Source organism: Bos javanicus, chromosome 19 (genome assembly GCF_032452875.1).
Source record: "Bos javanicus breed banteng chromosome 19, ARS-OSU_banteng_1.0, whole genome shotgun sequence".
Classification (NCBI taxonomy): Eukaryota; Metazoa; Chordata; class Mammalia; order Artiodactyla; family Bovidae; genus Bos; species Bos javanicus.
The window spans coordinates 13,616,819-13,641,226 of record NC_083886.1 but is presented as its reverse complement, the minus strand read 5'-3'; the positions used below and the strand labels follow the sequence as shown (position 1 = coordinate 13,641,226).

The following is a 24,408-nucleotide window of genomic DNA, read 5'->3' as shown; positions in this document are numbered from 1 at the left end:
GTTACTCTGAAGAATGAATTGCCTCTTTCAAGAGGCTGGTTTAGCAGTGAGTTCCTATTTTATATTAGAGTAATTGCTTCAAGCTATTCTTTCCTTCGGCTCTGAGCATAGTTGAAATGGCCAGTATTTCTGATGGGAAGGTATGGTAAAGTTTGAATAAGGAGAGGACAGAGAACTTCCTCTTATTTAGCAAAAGTCAGACCTGCTTAGCAGCGGCAAACACAATTTATCCTCTTGTCTGAAAACTTTTTGCTCTTAATTTAAGGTCTTTGCCCAAAGAATATCACAACAAACAAAAGAGGCAGAAATTTGTTTTCATCTTTCTGTCTCCTCCTTCCTGTTTCGGGGAGCAGAAGAGTTTATATTGTCCTACTTAGTTATCTTGTGTATCACAGAAGGATAGATGGTTTCTATAAATTTTCTTCCTGTTTCTGTTTTATTGATCTGTTGATGACCTGAGTAACTGAAAGTTTTTTTTATGTTGAACATTCTGAGGTCTTCATCCGGTGGATCCGAAAGGCAGAAGTTTTAGGCGTTGTTTTACGTGGAGCTGATCAGGGAGAGGATAATCAGGGAGAGGCTCACTGGAAGAGTGAACTGTTGATCTCCAAAGACTGGTTACAACTTTTTAGCTTCCAAAGATAGGTTAAAAGCATAAAAATGCTCATTTTTATCTCTGCAGTTTTCTTCCAAGTGACTAGCACTCATCCTTTCCGATTTGATGTAGGGGGTTACATCAAATTGTCTTGACCTGGGGGGTTAACAGGTTTTCGGTTAGCCACTAGAACTCCTACTTATAAAGCAAGTTCTCCCCACTTTATCTTTTCTTCACAGTTATCTTAGTTAATCTTGGCCATTTGCTCTTCCCTATACATTTTATTTATTTTTTCTTCTACTTTTCAATGTATTTTTAAAATGTTATTGAAATATAGTTGATTTGCAATGTCATGTTAGTTTCTGCTGTACAGCAAAATGAATCAGTTATACATATATTAGTACATATATCCACTCCTTTTTAGAGTCTTTTCTCATATAGATCATTACAGAGTAGTGCTTCTTTCTCATACAGATCATTACAGAATATGGAGTAGAGTTCCCTGTGCTATACAGTAGTTCCTTCCTATACATTTTTGAATCAGTTCGTCAAATTCTACAAGAATCCTTTTGGGATTTTAGATGGAATTACACTGACGTTATAGGTTATTTTTGGAAGACTTAACATCTTCATGATCTTCCTATCTTTGCTTATAATTTATTTCTCTGTGTATTTAGATACTGGAATCTAATTGTATAATTTTGTCCATGATAGATTTGCATGCCTTTTGTTAAACTTTTCAGTACCTTGCATTTGGTTCATTGTTGTAAATGGAATTGTTTAAAATTTTATATTTTCTGTTTCTTGCTGTTATATAGAGATACTGCTGACTTTTATTTATTATTTAGCAACCTTGCTAAGTGTTCCTGTTCTGATAATTTATCTAAATTCTTTTTGATTTCCTATGTAGAAATAAAATTATCTGCAAGAAATGATAGTTTTATTTTCTCCTTTCTAATACATATATATGATATATTTTTATTTTCTTACTGTGTTGAGAAGGATCCCTCGTATAGAACTGGAAGAAAAGTGGTGATAAAAGACACGCTTTTATCAGGTTAATAAGAGAGTTAACTTTTAAAATTTCTAGTTTGCTAAGAATTTTTCTTTTTTAAAGTCATGAATGGATTTCGAATGTTATCAAATGCTATTCTGCATCTTTTGAGATGAACATGTAGATTTTCCTCTTTAATCTGTTGATGGGATACTACTCTCTTGGAAATGATGCTTCTGGCTTTTTCTGCCTCCTGCTCCCCAGGTGATTTGTGGAGCTATGATTTCTTCAGTGGCGAGTTTGTGGTGTCACCTGAACCAGACACAAGCGTCCACACTCTTGACCCCCAGAAGCACAAGTATATTATCTTGGGAAGTGATGGGCTTTGGAATATGATCCCACCTCAAGACGCCATCTCCATGTGCCAGGACCAAGAGGAGAAAAAATACCTGATGGTGAGAAGTAACTCAATTCCATATGATCACCTATGCATTGTTCTGGTGCTTTCGTCAGGAGTCTTGAATATGAACTAAGCGTGTTCCCGTGGAGTAGGTCTTTGCATTTGCCCTGGCTGGAGAAGAAAGTAAGGTATAGATTTCTGCAGCTCATTAGGGGAATGATGGATCCTTGAACTGTTTCCACTTTTTGGCTTTTTTGAATGCTGCTGCTATTAACATTCACAGACAAGTTTCTGGACATGTTCTCGGTTCTCTCATATCGACCTGGGAATGGAATTGCTGGGTCACGTGGTGACTCTGTTACCTATATCTATACTTTATATACCTATAAACCTTGAAACAACCGTCAATGAGAAAATCCTTTCCTTTCCTTCATGGCTTGCTTGAAAATTGATCTCTTTATTCTGAGCAGTGACGAAGGAGATTCGGGAAAGTGTGATGTTATTGAAAGCAAGCAAAGAGAGTGTTTTTTGGAGCAGTAGCCAGCAATGTCAGATTCTACAAAGAAGTAGAGACAGATGGATGAAAACAGGATATTGGGTTTTACAGTTAGGATCTTCTAGTATTAGTGATCTTCAAGGATGCAGAGTTTCAATTGAAGTGATGGGAACATTAGCTGGCAGGTTGGAGTGACGATGAAAGAATATTTTGTGAGCCTGGGAAATAGATGTAGTGAGTGTTCGGCAAGACAAGGGAATTGCCATTGTTACCTTGAAAAGACAGGGTCTTGAAAGCAGTTTTATAGTCTTTACAAGAAAGATTGACAGAATAAGAGAAATAAGAGATAAAGGTCCAAAGCACATGGAAGTAACTGGAAGCAATGGCTCCTTGGAAGAGATGATCTTTTCCTAAGATGAGAGGATCGGTGAAGCTAAATAAGGAGACAGAATAAAAGAACTTGTATTAAATTGCCTGCATTTATTCCCTCAGCTACCATGTTAGGCACTAGGTACACAGGATGCAAAGGTAGATAGAACATGGCCCTTGCTCAGCATTTGCCATATTATTGCACCCAGGATGTATAGGTAGCTATCAGTACCATTTGATTGTGAGTTGTTTTGATGATAAGTGCATGCGTGCATGCTCAGTCATGTATAACTCTTTGCGACCCCATGGACTGTAACCTGCCAGGATCCTCTTGTGGAATTTCCCAGGCAAGTATCCTGGAGTGGGTTGCCATTTCCTACTCCAGGGGATCTTCCTGACCCAGTGATCAAAGCTGCATCTCTGGCATCTCCTGCGTTGGCAGGCAGATTCTTCACCATCTAACAGTCATGTGTCTATTCAATTCTACAAACTCGGGTCTAGGATGATGCATTTGGTCAGTGATGTTAGATGTAAAACAAAGATTAAATAAAATAAATATTATTTTGTTTGGCTGTGCTCGCTTGCAGGATCTTAGTTCCCTGGCCAGGGAACCTGGACCCTTGATAGTGAAAGCATGCAGTCCTAGCCACTGAACTGCCAGAGAATTCCCATGTCTGTTGGATTTATAATTCTTTTTTTTTTTCTGGCTGTGTCACCTTTTAGTTGCAGCATGCCAGCTCTCTGGTTGTGCCATGCAGGCTCAGTAGTCATGACGCATGGGCTTAGCTGTCCCGTGTCTTGTGCGATCTTAGTTCCCTGACCAGGAATTGAACCCACGTTCCTTGCATTGCAGGGCAGATTCTTAACCACTGGAACTACCAGGGAAGTCTCTGGATTTATAATTCTTTAATGATGAGAGAAAAACATTTCAGTGGCATGATGAGGCCATAAACCAGTTTTATTGGGCTGGAAGAACCTATTCGTAAACACCTAAATGAGTATTGAAAGAGTATCTATAGAACAATATTTAGAACAGGTGTTGAGAACTGAGAGAGAGAGGATAGGAAACTTGAAGATTGCATAAGGAAGTTTCATGGGTGAGACTCGTATTTGAGCAAGTCTTAAAGGTGGAGTTGAATTTACCAGGTTAAGAAATCAAGGGAGGAGAGTGAAGCTTTCCAGACAAAGGAATAGAATGTGTAAAGTCGAAGAGACAAGTCTACAATACATTCAGGTTTCACAAGTAACTTGATGTGATTGGAAAACAAGAAGCAAAAAGGTTTTGAATGGTCTGTTACGAAGTTAGGTCTTTGTAACCAGGTAGTGGAGCACATTGAAAAGCATTTTAGAAAGCATACTCATTGCAGAGTGGAATATAGAATAGAGGGTAGATGATAATGGATGTGAAGATTGTATTTATTAGGATGTGCAGGAAAACCATCTGACCTCTTAATAAAATGAAACCGGCAAAGTTGGCAATGAAAGAGAATGAGTGTCAGCAGTGATTAGTGAAGAATCCTTGCGAGGTGAATTTCAATGAATAGAGTCATATCTATAAGATCTGTCTTCATCTCTCTTTACATGTTGATTTTTACTGCCAGTGTATTTGATTTGATTTTTCTTAATGAGTTTATTAGGCTTCTTCTATGGAGGCTGCTGTTACGTTCTAAATGAAAATTTTTGCAAGCTTGAATCTAAGGCAGCAATGGAAAAACAAAAAGACTACGCTACACACACACAAGCAAAAAAGAAATACATTAAACAATAGGATTGACAGAACTTGGGTTTTAAGAAGGGAGAGTATGACACCCAAATTACTTAGTGATGGCTGGAAGCTGTTATGAAGAAGAAACACATCATTTTATGAGGAGGGATGATTAGTTCATATGTAAGCATGTTGAATAGGAGGTGCCTTTGGTTCATCTAGATAGATATTTTCAGTAGGCAGTTACTGAAAGGCAGTGCCTGGAAATGCTAATTTCAGTGTTAATAGGAGTAAAGTAAAGCCACAACAATTTGTGACCTCACCTAGTGAGACAGTATGGTGGAAGAGAAGGACACAGTATTATGGAGTGGCCCAAGTCAACAGGGGCTTCCCTGATGGCTCAGTTGGTAAAGAATCCACCTGCAATGCAGGTGACCCTGGTTTGACTCCTAGGTCAGGAAGATCTGCTGGAGAAAGGATAGGCTACCTACTCCCAGTATTCTTGGGCTTCCTGTGTGGCTCAGCTGGTAAAGAATCCACCTGCAATGTGGGAGACCTGGGTTCGAGCCTTGGGTTGGGAAGATCTCCTGGAGAAGGGAAACGCTACCCACTCCAGTATTCTGACCTAGAGAATTCCATGGAGTGTATAGTCCTTGGGGTTGCAAAGAGTCAGACACGACTGAGCGACTTTCAAGTCAACAGAATCAGTGAGTTGAGGGAGAGGGCAAGTAAGTTAGTAGAAATGGCTGATATAGATTTCCTTTTGGTGGAGCTTTACTGGGAGGGAAACAGGCACACAGAAGTGAAAGGGAGAGTCCTTCAGCGAGTTCTCAGGGCTCTGGTGTTTGGCGAGTGGTGCAGCGTGCGCGTACACTGGGGGATGTGATAGACTAATGAGTTACAGATTGATGCTGCCTTTGATCAGTTGAGGTACGTATTTTTCATATTAGAAGGGGGGCAAGCAGTGTTTTAAAACATCATTACATGCGATGCCTTTCTTAGGAATGCAAGGATGGCTTAACACTAAGATTTTAAAGCAGCTGAGATGAGTTTTTGCAGTTTGCCATCATTAATGTATTGAATACTGTACTATGACCAAGATCAGACAACCCCAAATAAAAATGATTACCTGTTTCCCAAGGAGAGAATGAAAAAAAACCCAGTTCTTTATTCAGTTTGAATATATAAACTTTAGGGGTAGAGCTGACAGTTAAATGACATATGTGTAATATATATTTTAATGAAGTATTTATAGTACTGTAGTAGATTATATATTATTATATAGTATACATTACAGTATGTTAATATTTAATCTTGTAACACATTAATCTATCATATTAAGTAAATTTTTTTTTCTGCTTATAGTTCATGGCACATTTCTTTTTCAAACATTTCTACTCATTTTCATTATTCAGCTGTTTCTGCTGCTACTACTGCTGCTAAGTCGCTTCAGTCGTGTCTGACTCTGTGCGACCCCATAGACGGCAGCCCACCAGGCTCCCCCGTCCCTGGGATTCTCCAGGCAAGAACACTGGAGTGGGTTGCCATTTCCTTCTCCAATGCATGAAAGTGGAAAGTGAAAGTGAAGTCGCTCAGTCATGTCCGACTCTTAGCGACCCCATGGACTGCAGCCTACCAGGCTCCCCGTCCATGGGATTTTCCAGGCAAGAGTACTGGAGTGGAGTGCCATTGCCTTCTCTGCAGCTGTTTCTAGAGGTACTTTTAAAACAGGAAACTCTTTTCTGGAGCACATAATTTTTCTTTTCTGTTCTTTGAAACTTAACAGTTATAAATCCATTGTATGATGCTTTTTGGGGGCTTCCCTGGTGGCTCAGTGGTACAGAATGCACCTGCCAGTGCAGGAGGTACGGGGTTGATTGCTGGGTCAGGAGGATCCCCTGGAGAAGAAATGGCAACCCACTCCAGTATTCTTGCCTGGGGATATCCCATGGGGCAGAGGAGCCTGGCGGGCTACAGTCCATGCGGTTCCAAAGAGTTGGACACAATTTAGCAACTAAACAACAACATAATGCTATTAGTCTTATTCTAAGCCACATTTATTTGTATAACATGAGATTGTTTAATTTGTTTTTTTCCTTTTTTACTGTTTCTGTTGGTATATCAGTTCAGTCAGTTCAGTTCAGTTGCTCAGTCATGTCCGACTCTTTGTGACCCCATAAACCGCAGCACGCCAGGCCTCCCTGTCCATCGCCAACTCCCAGAGTCCACCCAAACCCATGTCCATCGAGTCAGTGATACCATCCAACCATCTCATCCTGTGTCGTCCCCTTCTTCTCCTACCCTCAATCTTTGTCAGCATCAGGGTCTTTTCAAATGAGTCAGCTCTTCGCATCAGGTGGCCAAAGTATTGGAGTTTCAGCTTCAACATCAGTCCTTCCAATGAACAGCCAGGACTGATCTCCTTTAGAATAGACTAGTTGGATCTCCTTGCAGTCCAAGGGACTCTGAAGAGTCTTTTCCAACACCACAGTTCAAAAGCATCAATTCTTCGGCGCTCAACTTTGTTTATAGTCCAACTCTCACAACCATACACGACCACTGGAAAAACCATATCCTTGACTAGACAGACCTTTGTTGGCAAAGTAATGTCTCTGCTTTTTAATATGCTGTCTAGGTTGGTCATAACTTTCCTTCCAAGGAGTAAGTGTCTTTTGATTTCATGGCTGCAATCACCATCTGCAGTGATTTTGGAGCCCAGAAAAATAAAGTCAGCCACTGTTTCCACTGTTTCCCCATCTGTATGCCATGAAGTGATGGGACTGGATGCCATGATCTTCATTTTCTGAATGTTGAGCTTTAAGCCAGCTTTTTCACTCTCCTCTTTCACTTTCATCAAGAGACTCTTTAGTTCTTCTTCACTTTCTGCCATAAGGGTGGTGTCATCTGCATATTTGAGGTTATTGATATTTCTCCCGGCAATTTTGATTCCAGCTTGTGCTTTCTACAGCCCAGCGTTTCTCATGATGTACTCTGCATATAAGTTAAATAAGCAGGGTAACAATATACAGCCTTGACATACTCTTTTTCCTATTTGGAACCAGTCTCTTATTCCATGTCCAGTTCTAACTGTTGCTTCCTGACCTGCATATTGGTTTCTCAAGAGGCAAGTCAGGTCTGGTATTCCCATCTCTTTCAGAATTTTCCACAGTTTATTGTGATCCACACAGTCAAAGGCTTTGGCATAGTCTGGAACTCTCTTGCTTTTTTGATGATCCAGCAGATGTTGGCAATTTGATCTCTGGCTCCTCTGCCTTTTCTAAAACCAGCTCGAACATCTGGAAGTTCACAGTTCACATATTGCTGAAGCCTGGCTTGGAGAATTTTGAGCATTACTTTACTAGCGTGTGAGATGAGTGCAATTGTGTGGTAGTTTGAGCATTCTTTGGCATTGCCTTTCTTTGGGACTGGAATGAAAACTGACCTTTTCCAGTCCTGTGGCCACTGCTGAGTTTTCCAAATTTGCTGGCATACTGTTGGTATATATTTGATCTCTATACTATATGGCTTGTATTGCTTTTTTCTTCATGTAAGTGACATTAGCCATTTATGTATGTATGTATGCCTTTGACTGGGTGGATCACAAGAAACTGGAAAATTCTTAAAAGAGATGGGAATACCAGACAACTTTACCTATCTCCTGAGAAACCTATATGCAGGTCAAGAAGCAGTAGTTAGAAATGGACATGGAACAACAGACTGGTTCAAAATTGGTCAAGGAGTACGTCAAGGTTGTATATTGTCACTCTGCTTGTTTAACTTATGTGCAGAGTGCATCATGTGACATGCTGGACTGGATGAAGCACAAGCTGGAATTAAGATTGCCAGGAGAAATACCAATAACCTCAGATATGCTTTCACCCTAATGGCAGAGAGTGAAGAGGAACTAAAGAGCTTCTTGGTGAAGGTGAAAAGAGGAGAGGGAAAAGGTGGCTTAAAATTCAACATTCAAGAAACTAAGATCGTGGCATCCGGTTCTACCTCTTTCTGGCAAATAAATGGGGAAAAAATGGAAACAGTGACAGATTTTATTTTCTTGGGCTCCAAAATCACTGCAGACTGTGACTGCAGCCATGAAATTAAAAGATACTTGCTCCTTGGAAGAAAAGTTATGACATACCTAGACAGTGTATTAAAAAGCAGAGACGTCACTTTGACAAGAAAGGTCCATATAGTCAAAGCTATGGGTTTTCCAATAGTCATGTATGGATGTGAGTGTTGGACCATAAAGAAGACTGAGCACCGAAGAATAAATGCTTTCAAACTGTGGTGCTGGAGAAGACTCTGGAGAGTCCCTTGGACAGCACGGAGATCAAACCAGTCAATCCTAAAGAAAATCAACGCTCAATATTCAGTGGAAGGACTTTGATGCTGAAGCTGAAGTTCTTGGCCACCTGAGGCAAAGAGCTGACTCATTGGAAAAGACCCTGATGCTGGGAAAGATTGAGGGCAGGAGGAGAAGGGACTGACAGAAGATGAGGTAGTTGGATGGCATCGTCAACTCAGTGGACATGAGTTTGAGCAAACTCCAAGAGATAGTGAAGGACCTGAAAGCTTGGTGTGCTGCAGTCTGTGGGGTCGCAGAGTTGGACATGTCTGAGCAACTGAACAGCAACAGTGTACACATATATATGTATGTATATATAGCTGAGAACCATTTATATTTCTTTGTCTCTATAGTTGGTTCATGTCCTTTGACATTTTTTTATGTTGGGGTTGTCTTTGATTTGCAGAATCTCTTATTTTAGGAAATTGGCCCTTTGCAGTGTGGGGTTTTTTTTTTTTTTTTGCCATGTATGATTATTTCATTTGTGAATTATTTATTGTAATACTTCTTAAAATTAATTTTTATTGGCGTATAGTTGTTTATCTGTAATATCTTGATGTTTACTTCCCCCTTTTAGATAATTTCTGTATAACTGTATAACTTTTCTTAAGTAAGGTTACAATGAAGACCAAGTTTCTTGCTCCCCAAAAGATAAAAATACAGATGAAATTTAACCACAGGATAAGGCTTTGTTTTATTGATTTATTTTTTAATTTAGAGCAATGCTGTCTTAACATAGTTATAGGGATTGTGGATAAGGTTTGAAATTTTAATTATTTATGTAGGCCTTGTTGAACATTATTAATTTGTATTAATTTGATACAACCATAGTGGTAACGGAGTCTGAGTTATCTTCTTTTCTGTTGTTTTAAATACAGGGTGAGCATGGACAGTCTTGTGCCAAAATGCTTGTGAATCGAGCCCTAGGCCGCTGGAGGCAGCGAATGCTTCGAGCAGATAATACTAGTGCCATAGTAATCTGCATCTCTCCGGGAGTGGACAGTCAGGGACATTTCACCAGTGAAGATGAGCTCTATCTGAACCTGACTGATAGCCCTTCCTATAACAGTCAAGAAACCTGCGTGATGACTCCTTCTCCGTGTTCTACACCACCAGTCAAGGTATACAATTCTCTAGTATTTAAGCTGTAATAGATGGAATTTCTCTGATTAGTATTACATGAAAACAGTTTTCAGATTCTTTATAAAATAGGATTTTGGATTTTGTTGTGTAACTTCTTATCAGTACTTCTTATTTAGTGCTTCTTATTTAGTACCCAGAGGTATTAAAGTGCATACTGGATCTCCGTAGAACACCTAATAGACAGTGACTAGATGTGGCCCCTGAAGACTATTAACAGTATTAATATTTGGAACATACTGATTCCCTTCTAATATTATGCATGTTTGTAAGCATTTAAATTAAAAGCTTGTGATGGACTTTCATATGTGGTATTTCATTTGAACCTCATAACCCTGGAAGCTAAATAGTGCAGATAATTAATTCCATTTATAGATAATAAGAGTGAGATATTAAGCAGTTTGAATAAGATACAGAATCAAGGCTGAACTGGACCTTAGGATATCAGCCTTTAGAATTGGCTGTCTATTAACATGAATAAGAAACATCATTCCTGTTTCTTACCCATATTAATATTGAATGAATTTAAGATGTGCTCAGAAATAAGTTTAAATGCTATAGTATTTCCCTTTTTTCTGATTTCATCCCAATTTTTTCCTACTTTTTTCCAATCTTCTGCTAATAATTAGTAATATTGATAACTGCTGTGATATACCTGGCCTTCTGAGAATGTGCTTTCAGAAGAATGACCAGTAAAATGGGAAACACAGTGGAATTTTATGTCATGTATTGAGACAGTTTTTTAAGATGATCAAAGCTACACAGTACAAAGAATTTGTTTAATTTTGGGTATTGTGATCCTGTATAGAGTACTTGGAAGTTTTCCATTATTGCTTTCCCATCTTTTACCTCACATATATATGGCAACTTAATTTTCCTTACATGGACTCTTCATTTAGAAATTGACAAATGAATATTTTATGCTTATTTTCCTAAAAAAATTTCTTGTGGAAACTTTCTTTTCTTTGAAAACTCTTGAATAATAATGCAGGTTGAGATCTTTTAAAGTCTCTTCATTCTCTTTTGTGTGTTATGGAGGAGCTTATGTTCATTTCAGAACTCACCAGTTTCTGCATTTGAAAGTATTCATTACTTTTGTGTTCCCTAAAGTGTTCATATTTGTAACTGAATTGTAGGTAGTGTAGAGGTGCCATAGGATGGAGGTAAGAATGAGGGGAGAGAAGATACTGTAATAGGACATTCTTAATGTATGGATTGGCATTAGTAAAATTGTACAGAAATGACACCAAGGAATAGTTTAGAACACTCTTTAAAGATTTACTTTCGGCTGTCCCGGGTCTTGGTTGTTGTGCAGGCTTTCTCTAGCTGCAGCGAGCAGGAACTGCTGCTACTCTGCGTTGCAGTGCGTGGGCTTCTCGTCGTGGTGGCTTCTCTTGGTGCAGAGCGCAGGCTCTAGGCACGTGGGCTTTAGTAGTTTCGGCTCATGGACTTAGTTGCCTTGCAGCATGTGGGATCTTACCAGCCCCAGGATGGAACCCTGTCCCCTGCACTGGCAGGCAGGCTCTTAACCACTAGACCACCAGGGAAGCCCTTTAAAACATGTTTTACAATTTTGAAAAATAATGATCTAATAATTATACTAAAGTAAAGATTAGGAGATTTATGTATGGACTAACTTCTGTGTAGGCATGGTTATTTGTTAACCATTTAGCCACACCTAAATATGAAAAAATATTTAGAGGCATTCAGAATAATCACTATTGTAGGCTCTGGCCTAACAAGTAAATAAAGACAGATTTCTGCTCAAGAGATTGTGTTTTGTTTTGTTTCTTTTATCTTAGTTAACCATGGCCACTCATGAGTATCTCTGATTTATTTCATTGTTATAATAATAATCCTGTGTTTAGTAGCATCTAGATAAATATAATGACATTTTGATTGATTTTGAATGGTTTTTAAGACTTACCCATATTTAGATTAGGCACTTGAGACTAGGTTACCTATCTACAGACATGTCAACTTCTGTTTGAATCGTAAGCTAAATCGGTACTCAAATCTTTGTTTTGGGACAAAAATACTAGAAATACTTCTGTTTAAGTGATATATTACTATGGCACACCTTTCTTTCTCCATCTTTCTTTAGGGCAAAACTAATTTTAGCTGTTTTTTAAGTAAGCTAAGAGCTCTAGGAAGGAGGAATGAGGAAGAGAGTTCTTTCAGAGGATTAGCACTTAGTATCAATTGCATTCTAGGCACAACTTGTAATTAGCTGTTTACTGTTGGATTGTAAATATATGGAGCTCTCAAAGTGGATCTCTGAAGTGAAACTTTGCAAGTGTGAATTTTTAGGATGTAAGCTCTCAATATCATGTGTTTTATGAACACGTAAGAAGGCTTAGCATACAGGTAGTAATTAATCTGAGATGAGTCTCAGAAGTCTAAGCCGTTGGCTGCGCAAACAGATGCGGTATATTTCCACAGAATGCCAATAGAAAGAGAAGGAAATGGAAAAGTTAAAGGAATAAGTAGGGGAAGAAAAGCCAGTCCACCTGTGGTATCAGAATAATAGTTTGTGAGTTTAAAAGAACACAGCACAACAGAAATTACAATAAATTGTGTTAACTCTAAAATCATCCCATTGTTTTTCTTTTGTAAAGAAATTCCATCTAATGTCTAAACCTCTTTGTACAAGCTAGAGCAGTTATGTTCTATTCGTATAAGTGGCCTGATGAGTATCTTTTTTTCTTGTCCCTAAATTAGTAATGTGCTTGTTTGGTAGTAGGAAGTCTTCTGTCTACAGAATTTATCTGCTGCCTGGTCTTGTTGCAAATCCTTTTTCTATATTAAAGCAAGATGAACCTTTAGTCAACAATTACTTATGGTGAGGTATAGTTTTCTGTGATCAGTCAGTACATGCTTGTGATCAGGGTAGACATTGGAATCAACCTAATGCAGAGGGGATAAATTCACAGACAGGTTGTTGTTGATATTGCTGAAAGCCACATATGAATGTTCTAGAATAGAGACTGTTCTGTTATCCATGCTCAACACCGGTACTTCGAAATAAGACTGCTGCCCAACATCTAGTCAGTGTTAAAACAGATAAGAATTGGGCTTTCCATAAACCATGCAATGTAAAATAAATAGATGAACCAGTGACCCCAGAAAGAAAGAAATATACTTAGGTTTTTTTTTTTTTTTCTTAAGGGTCTTTCCTGATGGTCCAGTGGCTAAGACTTCAGGTTCCCAATGCTGGGGACCTGGGTTCAATCCCTGGTCAGGAGACTAAATCCCACATGCTGCAGCTAAGAGTTTGCATGTCACAACCATTCTGCATGCTGCAACTCAGACACAGCACAGCCAAACAAATCAATAAAAGCATTTTAAAAAGCATGGCAGTATTCTGTTGGGGGCAGTACTACGTTAGGAATGTCAGAGTTTCTCATCTCTAGCCTCCAGTGGACCTAAAGTTGGTTTATTTTTCTTAGTAAAGCGTGTTCATGTTTATGGTTGAATTGAAATGCTTTTAGATTCCTACAGTTTCCCTTTTTCTTCTTAATTCTAGAAACATTAAAGGAAACATTACTTTTATAAATATGCTTTTTTATAAAGCACTTTTTCAAAAGGTGTTTATTCCTAGGGAATTTTATATCAGAAGGTGACTAGTAATATATCTTTATTTACCATTCTAAATACAAAAGGATTTACTTAGGCTTTTCGGAAAATATTTTATTAAATTTGATTTGACTTGAAAGAGGAAAGATTGAGGGAAATGATACACATTTGGGGAAGAGGAAGTATTTATGCTTAAAATTTGCCCTTGAGAAAGTTATTAAAATAGTGATTTTATAAACTATTAAAATAGTGGAAGATTTTTATTTGATAGGAACAATGTCCTCCCATCTCTTGTGTGGAAATGGGAGGAGATTCCGAAAACATTTAGCTTCGGGGCACTGCACCTAAAGCAGTGCACACCGTGCCTCCCAGTGAGGCTTTTAAGCAGCAACCTGCAAGTTCCACGTGACTTTCGTTTGTATCTTTGCACGTTGCCCTAGCCATACTTAGCACAGTCCCATATATCCTACTTTCTCAAATCCCAGAACAGCATCTAGTGTTGAGGAGATGGGTGCAAAGCAACAATCTGAATTTCCATTGTGACAGAATTGCTTTAATGTCACACTTTACATTTTCCACACTACTAAATATTCAGAAATTAAATATAGAAAGTAGGAAATAAACCCCCCAAGTAAACAATTTTGTCATTTATTCTAATGAAACCCTTTCATTTCCCCAATGGTTAAGCTGAATTCTAGGACAAATTATTTCTCACTTGGTCTTACCTTCCTGTTTTTCAGCCCCTGGAGGAGGACCCATGGCCAAGGCTGAACTCCAAGGACCATATACCTGCCCTTATCCGTAGTAATGCCTTCTCAGAGAATTATTTAGAAGTCCCACCTGAGATAGCTCGAGGGAATGTCCAGGCTGCAGTCATATCCTCAAAAGATCCAGAGCCACTAGAAGAAAATTGCACTAAAGCCTTGACTTTAAGGATACACGATTCTTTGAATAATAGCCTGTCCGTTGGCCTGGTGCCTACCAATTCAACAAACACCATCACGGACCAAAAAAATGTGAAGATATCGAGCCCGGGTCAAATGAAAGCCCAGGAAGTTGAAAGAACCCCTCCAGCAAACTTCAAAAGGACATTAGAAGAATCCAACTCTGGCCCTCTAATGAAGAAGCACAGGCGGAATGGTTTAAGTCGTAGTAGTGGTGCTCAGCCTGCAAGCCTCCCCACAACCTCCCAGCGCAAGAACTCTGTTAAACTTACCGTGCGACGCAGACTCAGGGGCCAGAAGAAAATTGGAAATCCTTTACTTCACCAGCACAGAAAAACTGTTTGTGTTTGCTGAAATACGTCTGGAAATTTTTTCCAAACTTCTTAAGAGGGCTCTTTTGAATTTGGTGCCGAAGTTGAACTTTTTTTAAGGGGACAAAATAAAAATAGTATGAATTTGACTTTTTGGAATTCAACAATTTTAGCCTGGCCTTGTACTTGCTTGTATTATAAATGTGAATTTTGTAGATGTTAGGGTGTAAGTTGCTGTAAAATGTGTGTAAATTTGTATCCTTCACACAAATTCAGTCTGTTACTCTGATACACAGTAAATGTAACAACAGGGCTAAAGGTTTAAAAAAAAAAAGAATCTATTAGATTTTAGAAATACATTAAAACTTTTAAAAATGCTTATTAAGAAATTTGTCTGTCACTTGTGATGAAAACTACACAACTTTTTAAAGTAAATTATTAAGCAAACTGGAAAAGTGATGTATTTTCATAGTGACCTGTGTCCCACTTAATGTTTCTTAGAGACAGCTAGTGTCTTTTTTAAATTATTTTTTATTTCTAATTTCATAATCCAGAACTAAATTTTTCATAGAAGCCGAAGTGTTGAGCCATGCAAAAGTAGCTGGGTGTTAGTCTCCTTGTCCTAATTAAAATACTATGCAGTATCTTTTATTTCATTCAGTAGCATTTTTTCTAAAACATTAACCATCATATTTGCTCACCAGATCTTTGAAGTAGAAGGAGGTATGTTTGCCTAAAGAGATGCCCTTTTCAGTCATCCCAGACATTCAGTGGCATTAATAAGTCTTAAAGTAGTTATATCCTCTTCTCGTGTTTGCATAAAATATGTGAAGTTTTTCTTGCTATTTCAATAATGGATGGTGCTGCTAATTCCCAACATTTCTTAAATTATTTTATATATCGTACAGTTTTCATTGATTATATGGATATGTTTGTTCATCTAATAAATCAGTGAACTGTTACTGATGTTGCTGAATTATTGTTATTGGTTTGTTTTAATGATATATATTAACTTTGTGTTATGCCATGATCAAGCTTTAGAATAACAACTTAAAATGTATGTAATGTTCATTTTTGCACTCTTTAATTTTAACGGAGAGTACATCAACTCAGGCTAAATATACAATAAGAATATGATTAGGTTAGTTATGGTTTATAAGTTATGGTTTGTAAGAATTTGATGAAATATTATGTAGCAATTGAAAGTGAATAAAACTGTATTATTTGAAAAAACTAAAAGGAACTAATACTGAAATACTAAGAGTATGTCGTTTTGGTGTGATGAGTTGCTTTACAAAGAGAACTTTTGAAAATGTATCACTTTAGAATAGGACTCTGAATGAGACCTCGAAGAGTTAACTCATGCATTCAGCATTGACCATGCACCAACGGTAGGCTAGGAACTGTGCACTTGGAAGCATACTAGCTGTAAGAGGATTAATTGAGAACAAGTGCTCCAGGTGAAACATTAATCTTGGCTAGTTTTTTAAGACTAGAGATAGATCCTGGTGGCTCAGACAGTAAAGAGTCTGCCTGCAACGCAGGAGACCCAGGTTCGATCCCTGGGTTGGGAAGATCCCCTGGAGAAGAAAATGGCAACCCACTCCAGTATTCTTGCCTGGAGAATCCGGTAGACAGAGGAGCCTGACAAGCTACAGTCGATGGGGTTGCAAAGAGGTGGGTGTGACTGAGCGACTAACACTTTCAATTTCTTTTTTCAAGACTAGAGTTTGTTTTTCAGATCTTTCCAAGATAATGAAAGCAAGTAGCAAACACTTTTGGACTCATTTTTTTGTGAAAGATTTTTTTCATCTTTATTTTTCAGATCAACTTTTTAATGTAAAAATGTCAGAATTTTTCCTAGATTATATTTTTAGTATAATAGAGTCCAGTTTCATACCATACTAGTAGCTATCTAATACGGTAAACATTTTTGGTTTGAGATACATAACTGAAAGGTAAAATTAACTTTTTTTTTTTGGTATGTGTTCTAGGGCTGTTTTTAGGCCTGTTCTTTTAAGGAGGTAAAGATGTCATGCAATCGCAAATAATGTTTTAATGTTTCTATTTTTATTAAATTTTATTTGCTTATCACATATAGATCAGAAGTGTAATGCATGATGGAAACTTCATAATGTATAAAATGGGTACATAATGAATACACCCTCACTTTAGTCCTCAGGGTAGCCAACAAGTCTACACAAAGACCTACAGCTTTACATGTATTTTTCTCTTTCATATATATCTTGGAGATTTTTCCATATCAGAACATCACAGAGCTTCCTCATTCTTTAGTATTCTACCCTGGCTATGTTATTTAACTATGCTACTACTTAACTGGGTCTTCCCAGGTGGTTCTTGTAATGCAGGAGACGAGAGTCTGACTCCTGGGTCGGGAAGATCCAGTGGAGAAGGAAATGACAACCCACTCCAATATTCTTGTCTCAGAAATACCATGGACAGAGGAGCCAGCAGGCTGCAGTCCATGACTTCACAAGAGTCGGACATGACTTAGAGAGTAAACAACAACTACTACTTAACCATGTCCGCTGAAAGGAAAACAAACACAATTTCTTTTACTGAAGGTGCCAGATGTGTGGGTTTTCCTATACCAAGAAATGCTCCAATACTCTGCAGATGCCAACTGGGTGTCCTACAATTTATTGTGACACTGTCCATCGGATCCCACAGAGCTCAGTCTCGTAGTGCTGCCTACACTTAAGATACCAATTGCAAGTCCCAGATTGTCACCTACGTTTCTCCTTTGTTGTTCAGTCACTAAGTTAAGTCCAGTTCTTTGTGACCCCATGGACTGCAGCATGCCAGGCTTCCCTGTCCTTTGGTAGCTCCTGGACTTTGCTCAAACTCACATCCATTGAGTCGGTGATGCCATCCAACCATCTCATCCTTGTGTCCCCTTCTCCTCCTGCCCTTCATCTTCCCCATCATCAGGGCCTTTTCCAATGAGTCCGTTCTTCTCATCAGGCCAAAGTATTGAAGCTTCACCATGTCTTTCCTATGAATATTCAGGACTGATTTACTTTAGGATTGACTAGTTTGAGCTCCTTGCTGTCCAAGGGACTAAAGAGTCTTCTCAAGCACCGCAGTTCAAAAGCATCATTTCTTCAGTGCGTACCCTTTGTTATGTTCCGACTCACATCCATAATAGCTACTGGAAAAACCATAGCTTTGACTATAAGGGACCTTTGAGGTGGTTGCGGCACAGGTTGCTGCAAGCTCTTCCTGCGCCAGACCCTTAGTGACCTTTGGAACAAGGAGGGTGAGGGTCCTGGCACCTTTCCCCTTGGTGCCAGTTTTCTCGAAGCTTTTGCTAGCCAGGCCTCGTGGCCGCCTCCGTTAAAACCACTCCTGGGTGCAGCCCCATGTGGCCGGCTGTACTGTGCTGCTGGGCCAGACGATGGCCAGGAAGCTGCTGCTGAGGGCCCCTGCTCTCCGTGTCCTCTGCTTTCCAAGCTCCCCAAGCCTGCCCTGCTGCCTGCCAGCCCATGAACACCCGCCACACTGGCTACCGAGTCTTCTCCATCAGCTCCGTGGCCGCCAGAACTGAGGTAGCCAAGTGTTCTGCTGCTTGCTGCTTGAAAACATACTCAAGAGATGAGTGTTCGTTGGAAAGGAAAAGTTGATTTATTCAGGACGTCAGCAACCTGGGAGAAGGCCGACTAGTGTCTAGTGTCGAAAAGCCAGCTCCAAAGATTCTGCTTGACCATGAAAGTTTTCAAAGGGAGAATCATTTGAGGAGGAAGGGTAAGTGTCTTCCTTATCTTCCCCTGTGCAGACTTTCTTCTGATTGGTCAGTGGTGAGGTAGAAGGTTCCAGGAATCTTGTGCTCAGCCTTAAAATACCATTCTCCACCCAGGTGGGGCCTCATTCCTACTGAAGAACTCAAAGGACGTTGTTATATGCCTTGAGGAGGAACCACGACCCTGCCCCGCAGCTGCGCTATTATTTCTTGACTGTTCCTCCTTTGTTTCTGCTTCCCCTCCCTTCCCTGATAATAAGCACCTGTTTAAATCTGCGGAACTCAGGGAAGGTCAGGAGGCTGAATGAACCCTGTTTCCTACAAACAAGAAATGGGGGACACGGAAAGGAGTGTATCAGAGGGTATGTATCAGGTAGTTATATACGCCCCTTGGGGAGGAACTAGGACTCTCTCATCACTGAACTATTGTATCTTGACTGCTTTTCCATTGTTCCTGTAGTCCCTTACTTCCTTAAATGTCATGAGTTACTGACACCTGTTCAAGGGCACGCATTGCAGCCAGGCTTAGATTACACAATGGCTTGGGCCAAAACTGCATCTCTTCTGTCGAGAAAACCAGGCCTGGTTCTCTTTCTCCAGGGACTCCCTACCCTTTCTGTTCTTCTTTGTATCCTCTCTTTTTTGAGATCTTCTTTTTTTTCCATTCACGTCAAGAGTGTTCATAATTGCTTGCAAGCGCATTTGTGCAATTTTGCTTTAAAGTGTCAGATATGATTCTTTGTCATTTAAGTATTGGCATCTGTTGATTTTTGCATGTGAATTGAGATTTTTCCTGGTTCTTTATATACTACGTGATTTTTAAAAAATCATTGATTTTTGGCTGTGCTGGGTCTTCGTTGCTATGCATGGGCTTTCTCTAGTTGCAGCAAATGGGGGCTACCTTCCTTGTGGTGTGCAGACTTCTCATTGCGGCGGCTTCTCTTGGTGCAGAGCATGAGCACTGGAGCGTGTGGGGCTCAGCAGTTGCTGCATATGGGCTCAGTAGTTGTGGCTCAAAGGCTACAGAGCACAGGCTCAGTAGTTGTGGCATACGGGATCCTGGACCAGGGCTTGAGCTGGTGTCTCCTGCATTGCAAGGTGGACTCCCAACCCCTGGGCCACAGAAATCCCTACCATGTAATTTTGGATTATATCCCAGATGCTTGACTATTATGACACTTTCTTTAGCTCTTATGGAGATCATTGATATTTTTGTTTTAGTAGGCAGTCAATCCGGTTAATTCATGCTGTTACAGTAAAGAAAGTGGACATGAGAGAATGGTCACTTGCCACGTCCCAGGCAAGTCCCGAGGATGGCTGCTAAACGTGGGTTCTTGGCTTCATGAGGGAAAGGACTCAAGAGCCAGTCATCGTAGAATGAAAGGTTTATTCAGGGAGACACTCCACAGACAGAAAACGGGCCATCTCAGAAGGTGGGAGGTTGTCAGTTTTTATTAGGGTAATGAGTGAGAAGATTATTCCAACTGTTTTGGGGAAGGGGCAGGGATTTCCAGGAATTGGGCCACTGCCCACTTTTTGGCCCTTTATGGCCAGCCTTGGAACTGTCATGGTGTCTCTGAGCAAGTCATTTAGCTCACTGATGTATTGTGCGTGTGTGTGTGTGTGTGCTCAGTCGATCAGTTGCTCAGTTGTGTCCAACTCTTTGGGACCCCGTGGACTGTAGCCCACCAGGCTCCTCTGTCCATGGTATTTTCCAGGCAAGAATATTGGAGTGCGTTGCCATTTCCTTCTCCAAGAGATCTTCCTGATCCAGGGATCAAACCAGCATCTCTTGTGTCCTGCATTGGCAGGCAGGCTCTTTACCATTAGCACCATCTGGGAAGACCCGCTGATGTATTACAATGAGCATATACTGAGGCTCAAGGTCTAGTGGAAGTCAGGCATCCGCCATCTTGGCCCCACCTTGGCTCTTACTAATCTATATTGGCTCTTCAATGGCTGTCATTCTTTTAAAGGTTGTACCCTCCCCATTCCTGTCTCAGTGCTGCATATTTTAACACTCCTTCCGTGGGTTGTGGTTTCAGTCTCGATTCATTTTCCAAATCCTTTGCCATTGTGTAATTTTATCTGTCCCTTGTATGTATCACCCAGGGGCTAATTTGGGACCTGGGCAGTGATCTATCTGCCAGTTTAGTTCTCAGAGTCTTTGATATGCTGATTAGGATAAGATTCATGCCTAAGGTATTCAGTGGAATCACTGTCCAGAGCTGCCCCCTCTCTAGAGTCTCCATGAGCTTTCCCTTTCTTTGGGGGTTCCTCTTTTTCAGGCAGAAAGCTAAGGTTCAGGGACCATGCACTTCTGTCATTGTGCCTGCATTTGGTGTTTAAATGGGTTAACATCTTTGAGTCTTGGTCCTCACATGTAAAATGCAGAGCAGCATACTACAATGACTGGTATATAGAGCTAAATAAATGTTTCCTAATATTAAATGTTTAGCTTCTCAAAACTGTTACTACAGATTCAGTTTTCACTGATTTAAGCAAACTTTATCCAAGTTTATGTATGTGAAGGGGAAATAAATTATGCCATGGGCATCAAATAAGAGTTGATGAAACTAATTTTTGGTCTTCAATCAATAGTTTTAATTTCTAGTGTCTTTAAGTATAAATGTGTGGTATAAATGTGTGTGTGTGTGTGTGTGTGTGTGTGTTGGTAAGTCATGTCTGACTCTTTTGCGACCCCATGGACTATTGCGTGCTAGGCTCTTTTGTCCATGGAATTTCCCAGGCATGAATACTGGAGTGGGTTGCCATTTCCTTCTCCAGGGGATCATCCCACCCCAGGGATCATCCCACCCCAGGGATCAAACCTGTCTCTCCTGAATTGGCAGGCAAATTCTTTACCACTGAGCCACCTGGAAAGTCCTTAAGTATAAACACCAGCTCCAAATTGTAAGATAAATTGTTGGGGTTCTGACACCTAATTTTTCCTGTTAGTGAATAGAGTCTTAAGGGGAATATAAATGAAACACAAACAATCCCTTCTGTTAAAGAGTTTACATTTTAGCTAAATAGGCAATGCAATTATACATTAATCCTGTAGAAAAGTTACAGAGTAGTACTAATGTGTCAAAGATAAAGGGCAACCATACTTCATGGTTTACCTTATTTTCCTTTGGCTTATTTATTTTTTCAGCCACACCATGTGGCATATGGGACCTTAGTTCTCTGGCCAGGGATCGAATCCATACCCCTGCACTGGAAGCACAGAGTCTCAACCACTGGACCACCAGAGAAGTCTGTCTTAATTATTAATAGAGCCTCACTTCATGAAGCTTTCCTAGCTAGGATGATAAATTACATGACCACTTTATAGATAACAGTTTTAAGAGAATGACAAAGTGAAAGAAAATTATCACTGTATTTTCAGAAAGTTGGCTGGGCCTGAGAATGAGCAGAGTGGGCTAAAGAGATCTGTGGGTTAGGCTGAAGGCACCAAGATAATAAACAAATACTTAGAATTTTGAATAGCAATGTGGGAAATGGTGTTTCAGAAACCACAGTTATCTAGTAATATCCAGGGCAGAAAAATGGCAGGCACTGTTGTAATTAAATAGATATGAAGTGATATAACCTTGGATTATGTCGGTTTTGCAATTCTAAAGTTTCAAATTCTAATTTTTAGAGATTACCACAAACGATAGTGTGCAAAAGTTTCAGCCTAATGAACGCATCAGAGAATGCCCACGGAGTGAATAAGTAATATACTTGTACTCACAATTGGAGGATTTTAGAGAAATATAATGTTATTTTCATTTCATTTACTTTTTAAATTGATTTTTTAATGGGCATGTAATTGTTTTACAGTGTTGTATTAGTTTCTGCCGCACAATAGGAATCAGCTATAAGTATACATATATCCTCTCTGTCTTGAGCCTCCCTCTTACCCTCCCCAGAGAAATGTAATTCTTTTACACATTCATTAATTTTATTTATTTACGTATTATTTTTGGCTGTACTGGGTCTTGGTTGCTGTGCACGGGTTTTCTCTAGTTGTGGCGAGCAGGGGCTACTCCTCTTCGGGGTGCTTTGGCTGCTCATTGGGGTGGCTTCTCTTGTTGCAGAGCACAGGCTCTGGGGTGCGTGGGCTTCCGTAGTTGCGGCACATGACTTAACTGCTCTGTGGAATTTTCCCAGACCAGGGATCGAACCCATGTCCTCTTCATTGGCAGGCAGATTCTTAACCACTGGAACACCAGGGAAGTCCAAAATGTAACTTTTTTAATAGACATTTAATTTTAAAGAGCAGTTTCAGGTTCGCAGCAAAATTAGAGCGGGAAGGTACAGATTTCCCACATAAGTCCCCTGTTGTTCAGTCGCTCAGTCATGTCCGACTCTTTGTGACCCCGTGGACTGCAGCACGCCAGGCTTTCCTGACCTTCACCAGCTCCCGGAGCTTGCTCAAACTCATGTCCATTGAGTCGGTAATGCCATCCAATCATCTCATCCTCTGTCGCCCCCTTCTCCTCCTGCCTTCAATCTTTTCCAACATCAGGGTCTTTTCAAATGAGTCAGCTCTTCACATCAGGTGGCCAAAGTACTGGAGCTTCAGTTTCAGCATCAGTCCTTCCAATGAATATTCAGGACTGATTTCCTTTAGGATTGACTGGTTGGATCTTCTTGCTGTCCAAGATACTCTCAAGAGTCTTCTCCAATACCACAGTTCAAAAGCATCAATTCTTTGATGCTCAGCTTTCTTTAGGACCGACTCTCACATCCATACATGACTACTGGAAAAACCATAGCTTTCACTGTACGACCTTTGTTGGCAAAGTAATGTCTCTGCTTTTTAATAAGTCCTCCACATACAAATTCTGTTCTCAGGGCGTGTTTGTAGGTCCAGTTTGTTCATAACAACTCAATTAACACAGCTGGCTATACAGTACTGTACTGTAGTATGTTTATAATGCTTTTCACAAAAATAATACATATAAAACAAACACAAAAAATAAAGACAACATTTTTAAAGTTACAGTACAGTACCTTGAAAAGCACAGTAGTACCAGCTACATCCCTGCTGCTTTCACACTTGTTTCCAGACCTGCTGGGTGTGAAATAAAGATACTGTATTACTGTATTCTATACAATACTGTGCAGTAAAGTACACAAAAGCACAACCACTTGTAGAGGACGCACGCTCATGACAATGTACACCTGATGCATGAACTAACCTACCTTATTAGACATACAAATGCACGTTTGCATCTCTGAACGTTCACAACTTGCGGGTTGTATGTAGGTGATTTACACTGTACGTCCTGCCTTAACACATGTACAATCACCCTTGCTATCAAAATGCCCAACCAGAGAGAGAAGACTGATGAGCATGATTTTTTTTTAACCTCTGTGTTTTTCCTTTTTTTTTTTTGGCCCCTGCTCCAGGCTTACAAGATCCTAGCTCCCCTGCCAGAGACTGAACCCGAGCCCTTGGCAGCGAAATCGTGGAGTCCTAACCACTGGACTGCCAGGGAATTCCTCCTTTGTTTTTCCTTATACTTGACTGACAATTAAATATTAATGTTCACCATAGTTCTATGTGAAATCAGATTATTTCACCACTGCTTAAATCACATAAGTATTGTCCAAGTGTTTCTGTGGCCAAAACAAGTGAGGCAATGGCTCGTTTGAGGCTAAAAAAAGAATTCTAATCCTATCAGACAAAAATAGAGGAGAAAATATTAACCGATCCTGATGTTTGGTTTGCTTATGGATAGTTCCTTGACAAATCTCAAACTTTTGATTCTGGACTGCA

At 39.8% G+C, this 24,408-nt stretch overlaps 1 protein-coding gene across 2 annotated transcripts in view; it reads left to right on the top strand.

The window, feature by feature from the left end:
* PPM1D (protein phosphatase, Mg2+/Mn2+ dependent 1D) overlaps nt 1-16,114 on the top strand; it is a 61,117-nt gene extending 45,003 nt beyond the window's left edge. For both annotated transcript variants that reach the window (XM_061390236.1, XM_061390234.1), the window contains exons 4-6: nt 1,854-2,044; nt 9,783-10,025; nt 14,361-16,114. In XM_061390236.1, the coding sequence (XP_061246220.1) occupies nt 1,854-2,044; nt 9,783-10,025; nt 14,361-14,918 (992 nt within the window). In that variant the 3' untranslated portion in view covers nt 14,919-16,114. The remainder of the gene's footprint in view (nt 1-1,853; nt 2,045-9,782; nt 10,026-14,360) is intronic.
* Nucleotides 16,115-24,408: the final 8,294 nt, after the last annotated feature.